This window comes from Diceros bicornis, chromosome 8 (assembly GCF_020826845.1).
Source record: "Diceros bicornis minor isolate mBicDic1 chromosome 8, mDicBic1.mat.cur, whole genome shotgun sequence".
NCBI lineage: Eukaryota > Metazoa > Chordata > Mammalia > Perissodactyla > Rhinocerotidae > Diceros > Diceros bicornis.
In genome coordinates, this window is record NC_080747.1 from 56,836,705 (window position 1) to 56,842,838 (window position 6,134).

Sequence of the window (6,134 nt, forward strand, 5' to 3'; positions counted from 1 at the left end):
ATATACTCTAAGAGACATGTCAATAGATATAAATTTGATCCTTTCCTAAGAAAAGACAAAATGTTCTCATTAGCTTGATAGATACTACAACAATGGAAGAAACCACTACTGAGATAAAATGAAACTTATCTATAGGATCTGATCCTCTGTCCTTAAGTCAGATAATATCTTTAATGATAATGATTATTGGTCAAGTAAGAATATACTATATTCCCTAGAGCAGATGACTCCAGTTCCATCCTCAAGATTCCTAAAATTCCAGAATTCCCATCAGGATTTTCACCATATGCTTCCTGCTCTTTGATGGATGACACAAACTGTCAATCTGAAGTGTCCTTTTTGAGGCCAATGGTTTAAAAAATGCAAATAATGGTAATAATAGTCTCCATAGGAGAGAAAAGCTTTATTATGCTATAATCAATGTGATTCCACCTCACAGCTATATTAGTAGAAGCAGAGTTGGTGTGACCACAAAAGTAATCCCTGAAATTAAAGACTATTTAACAAATTAGTATCTATGAAGATGATATCATCATTTCTAACTGGAGATTAAATACTCACAAAAATGAATATTTTGCTCCATAGTCTAACTCTATTCAACATAACAAATACCAAGTAGTCCAAGATAACTGCTAGCAGTTATATAGCTAACTCTTCCAATTTTTTTCCATTTTTGTACACAAAATAATTCCCCCAAAAGGACACCAAGTCTTGGGTTTACGGCATGCCTTATCTTGACTTAAGCTTCAGAAATGGTAGATGAGGAGGAAAAAAGTAGAGGTTAAAAAATCTCCCATTAAGTTAGCCAAATCAGAGAATAGTTTTATCTTGTGATTTCCTCTACTGCCACTGGAACTGAGAGTATTTCTATGTAGAAATAAAGAACCTGTGCCTATCACTAACTTCAGACTTCCTTCCCTGTCCCTGAGGCTGACAGCACTCCCTATATCAGAGAAGACACTTGGAGCTCTCAATAGTGACAGCCCCTGAAGCACAAACATTTCTGGAGAAGATGTCCATATCTTTAAAATGAAAAATGTTCATCTTAAACCCTATCCGATATTTCTACAGCAAGTGCTGATACGTCTGTGCCAGGTCAATCAACCAAGAAAAGATAGTATAAACTTTGAGGTTGAGCCCACATCTAATGAAGAATAAGCATTTGCCCTTGAGACAGAAACCACTACTCTAGCTGTTACTGCTGCCCTTTTTCAGATAGTTTTGCCTGAGTCTGAAAGTGCTCTTTCTTCTAATGATCCTGGGAAAAGATTAATACAAGACTACAATCTCCTTTTATTTAATTAGCTAAATCTTAAGATGATAACAAAATAATGATGACTGATATAACTAATATCATTAGAGAAAACACTCCCTCTGAACCTGAGGATATAATTCTTAAGGCTAATATAGTTATTCCATACCCTGATCTTGTTTCTGGGTGAATTTCAACATTTAACACCAACTCCCTGACAGAAAATTCTTTTCAGGTTGAAATAAACACTCTCTACAGAAGAAGATTCCTAAAGAAATTAAACCTACCAAACCTGTCACTCTCACTGTTACTTAAATTAATTCAAGAAAAAGTAAGAAATACAATGAAGATGAAAACTGCAAAGACTCTAACAGGCCAGTAACTTATTTTTTATTATCCCTACTGAGAAAGTGAGGATTTCCTCCCTGAAGAAGAGAACTAACTGAAATCCCTGCTACCTAACCACTTTCTGCAGCTACATTCACTGCTGAAAATACCATTACATTTTTTTTGCACATTTCAATACCATGAATCTCAAGAGAAGATGCTTCACCTCAAAAAGATACTGTTACTTAACTTGAAAGACAGGCAACTTGGAGATGATGCTGATAATCTTGTGGCTCCTGGAGTTTCTCTCATTAACACAACCCACAAAGTACCTGGCAGACTCTGCTCTGTCTGTTTCAAGTGACACAAGTCCCATATTGGAAGGCACATCCCTCATAAACAGAAACATGGTAAATCCCAAGTTCTTGCAGTTGACGTATTCAGCTGTGAATGTTGATATCATAATCAGAGAGGACTCTATTGTCTTTTTATCTAATATAACTACTCTTGCAGTCAGGTGCCCAATCAGAGCACAGAAACAACCTCCAAGGAGAGCCAATGCCATTGGCCCTGTGGTTGATGCAACAATCACCATGATGACCAATGCTTCCATCACTATAATGAATACCACTCTCCTGCCTAGGGATACCACTGGGCCCAGGGAAAGACCTGTGAGTGTGCATGGTGCCACTTTGTCCCATGGCTGAAGATGGTTTGCCAAACATTTACTCTCATCATCCAACAGAAAGCAGTAAAGCAACAACAGAAGCAACCATTTTCTTTGGGGCTGACAACACTATTCCTAGATCAGAAACAACTATTACTTCAGAAGGAGACCACATTACTTCAGTAAACGACCATACGCAAGAAAGTGATTTTTCAACAACTACATACAACAAGCTTACATCACTAAAGGAAAGACTAAAATCAGAAGATGATGCTGAATCCCATATTATGAAATCATCACCTCACCTGAAGAAAGAAATTACCACTCTGACAGGCACTACAAACTCCATGCCTAGTGACTATATTACTGAAGATTTCATTTCAATGAAAATTGGTAATATCTCATCACCAGTTGCTACTGTTTCTTTAATAGATTTTTCCACTAATACAGCGAAGGAAGATATATTCTTGGACCCTACTGGCCCAGGGGATGAAGATGTCTCAATCACTTCTGAAGTCCCTGGCACATTAAAAGAAAGCACGGCCAACATTGCTGACACCCCTGCCCTTCCAGCTAAGAAGGGTGAACCTGATGCTAACACTCATAGTTCCTCAGTTAAACCCAATGTCACTGCTGATGAGGCTGTCCAGATCAGTGACTCCTCTATTCCTGAGGCTGAAATCTCTCCTGCTACTGAAAAAAACTTCACCACTATTCCAGACATAACTTCTCTTACAGAAGAGAAAATACCTGAAATCGACTTAATTCTTCCAGAGGATGACCCTAATGCTGTGCCTAAACTAACCGACTCTGATGAAGAAAAGTTCATCACTGTGTTTGAACTCACTACCACTCTTGAAAGAGACAAAGATAACCCAGAAGATATTCTGCTAACCGATGAAGAGTCTACAGATGAAGTCAACGTTTGCATAGAGACAGAGAATGCAAATGAAGCAGAGAAGTATCCTGTTTTGCTTACCGCTGTTGAATCCAGATATGACTTCATTGTCCCTGCATCAGTAGCTACGAATCTCATGGAAGATTCATCTACTACGACCAAAGAAGATTTGTCTGAAAATAATAGAATGGAATCTGTAACTAAGGACACTGAGGCCTTTTCAGGAACTGCTCCTGATTTAGATACCCCAAACCACACAGAAGACACCTTTACAACTGAAATGGGTGTCTTTAAACTATTGAAAGAAGAACCAGATGAGTTCCTGATTTAAAGCAATGAAAGAGATGCCACATAGAATTGTGCAATAGCCTAGACAGCAAGTTTAAACATCTTAGAAGTTTGTCCAACAAGCAAAAATCTTAATGAATGAAAGGATGTGGGCATTTAAGGCAAGTATTAGACTTAGAAAATGCAGATGCTCAGAAATAGAGGTCATGCAGTAGAATATATGTATGGAAACTTAGAAAACTCAGCAGTACAAAAGTTCCCCTAGTATCACAAAGTTTAATTATTATGCAATTTACTTATTTTAATATAAAATCTTTAATCCCAGCTTTCAGGAATATGAAGAAAGAGCAATAAAGAAAGCTCACGTCTTGCTACATTTAATGATGTAGGTCATTTTAGTTAACCCTCAATAGCATATTTTAGTGAGTTAAAGAGATGAAGAGAATTGAATTAACAACATCTCAAAAAGAATATTGTAGTATTAAAATATCTGAAATGCTTATTCTAAACATATTTTTTTCATTAGTATGCAACCAATGGTTCTCTTCTATTAAAAAACATATTTGCAATCCTCACTTATATAAGAGTTAAGGCTATTCAGTAATTGTTTAGCACCCACTTGTAAGAAATATTACAGAGTTCCTGGCTCATGCCGGATGCAGACTAAGGCAAATGATATTTTACAAACACTTACATTTGTCAAAAAAATATTGTGTATAAACATGAAGCAATTTGATTCTCTTTCTTTAAAATTTCTTTCCTGAATTTTTGTCAATTTTTTTCAGGTCTTAATCACTGATATCACACTCTTCTTATGCTTTTGGTTAACAATTCAAGGACATAGATCTTCATTCTTTTCTGACACAGACTTTTAAAATGGGTCTGTTTTCACTTTGCTGATTTTTCTTCAATAAATCTTTTTGATGGCAACTGATTTACTGTGTGCAGATGTGTTTGATATTCTAGCACAAAATTATCAAATTAGGAGAGACATAAGTAAAATGAAAATCCTTTGTTTGTTTAAAGAATAACTTAACTCTGGACACCAAGAATAGAATTATTCTATAGAGACTCATAATTTTATTATATTAAAAAAAAAGAAAAACAAAACCAAAACACTGGAAATAGTAAATGGTACATATAAGGGGGAGAGAAAGGGCGGATGGATAAGGATTTACACCATTTGATAGACTACAGACTAGAATAATTATGGTAGCATGTTAAAACCCAGAAACACATTTTAACATAAAAATTTAGTATATGGTAAAGTGGACGTCAAAACCATGGGATATAATAGTTAATTAACCTTGCTTTAACAATTGAGTATCTGGGGAAAAATTAAGCTAGAGTGCTATTTAAGACCATACTCTAAAATAAATTCTACATGGATCAAAACCTTAAAAATAAAATCACACAGAAACTTAGAAGGAAACATATGTGTATACTTATCCAAACAGAGTTGAGAAATTTATCTAAGCATACAAGAAATTGTAAAAAAAAGATTGACAAATTCGACACCATGAATAGTTAAAATTCTGTACAAAAGAAAATTAACATAAAATTAAAAAGCAAATGATAATTGGGGAAAAATAATTGCATTATACATGGCAGGGAAAAGATTACTATCCTTACTCTATGAACAGCTCCTACAAAGAAAGCATTTTAAATGGGCAGAAGAAATAAACAGATAATTCACAAAACACAGATTGCCAGTAAACATATGAAAAATATTCAATGACCGTAGTATTTAAAAAAAGTGAAACTATTAGCTCTATTATATATTATAATATAGATATATTTTTATTCAGTTGACAATTGACAATGATCATTTTAAATATTCATTGTTGGCTAATGAAAATTTCTCCAACCTTTCTGGGAGGCAATTTGGCAATATATGTAGCAAGCATTAAATATATTCAAAGTTTTTGGCCTAGCTATTTTTACAACTAAGAATTTTCTTAAGAATTAGAGATGGTGAAAGTGGCTAAGAGATCATGAAAGTTATTGAGGTCTTACTACAGGCTTTGTTGCGTTTGCATTTAGAATAACATTTGCTCTTCACAACAATACTATAAGAAAGAACATTATTATGCCCATTTTACAGATAAAGAAACTAAATCAGAAAAATCTATGTAACACGCCCAAGCCTCATAGTTAATATGTAACAAAGAAGGCTTCACATCAGGCAGTCTTCCTCCAGAGCTCAGGCTGTCTTAATCACTATGCTGTACTGGCTCTCACAGTTTTAAGTACAAGAATGTTGCCAAAGACAGTGAAGAATGTGATTTTGTATGCTTCTAAAGGAGTGGCACTAAAAGCAATCTAAAATGCTAGTGGCATGGAATTTGTTACATTTCTATTTACCCATATGAAGCAATAGTATGCATCTTTTTTAAGTGGTCTATAAAAGAGTTTTTAATCACATAGGGAAATGTTCACACTAAACTGAACAAAATTTACACAGTGATATGTACGCCATAGATAGATAGACAGATAGATAGATAGATACATAGATAGATACATAGATAGATAGATAGATAGATAGATAGATATAACAATCCCTTAACAGAGATTATCTCTAGGAAGAAAAAGCAGGTGATTTTGTTTCCTTCTCTGTGCTTTCATGCATAAATGCATGAAATTCAGAACATAAAGTGTACACCAAGGGGAAGAACAATTGTCAACTCCATCAGTCAGAAAAC

General features: G+C 34.8%; 1 protein-coding gene across 1 annotated transcript; it reads left to right on the forward strand.

Moving 5' to 3' along the window:
- Window positions 1-2,228: 2,228 nt before the first annotated feature.
- Window positions 2,229-3,484, forward strand: CABS1 (calcium binding protein, spermatid associated 1). Its single transcript, XM_058547221.1, has one exon. The coding sequence runs from the start codon at window positions 2,261-2,263 to the stop codon at window positions 3,473-3,475; it is 1,215 nt and encodes a 404-aa protein (XP_058403204.1). The 5' UTR covers window positions 2,229-2,260; the 3' UTR covers window positions 3,476-3,484.
- Window positions 3,485-6,134: the final 2,650 nt, after the last annotated feature.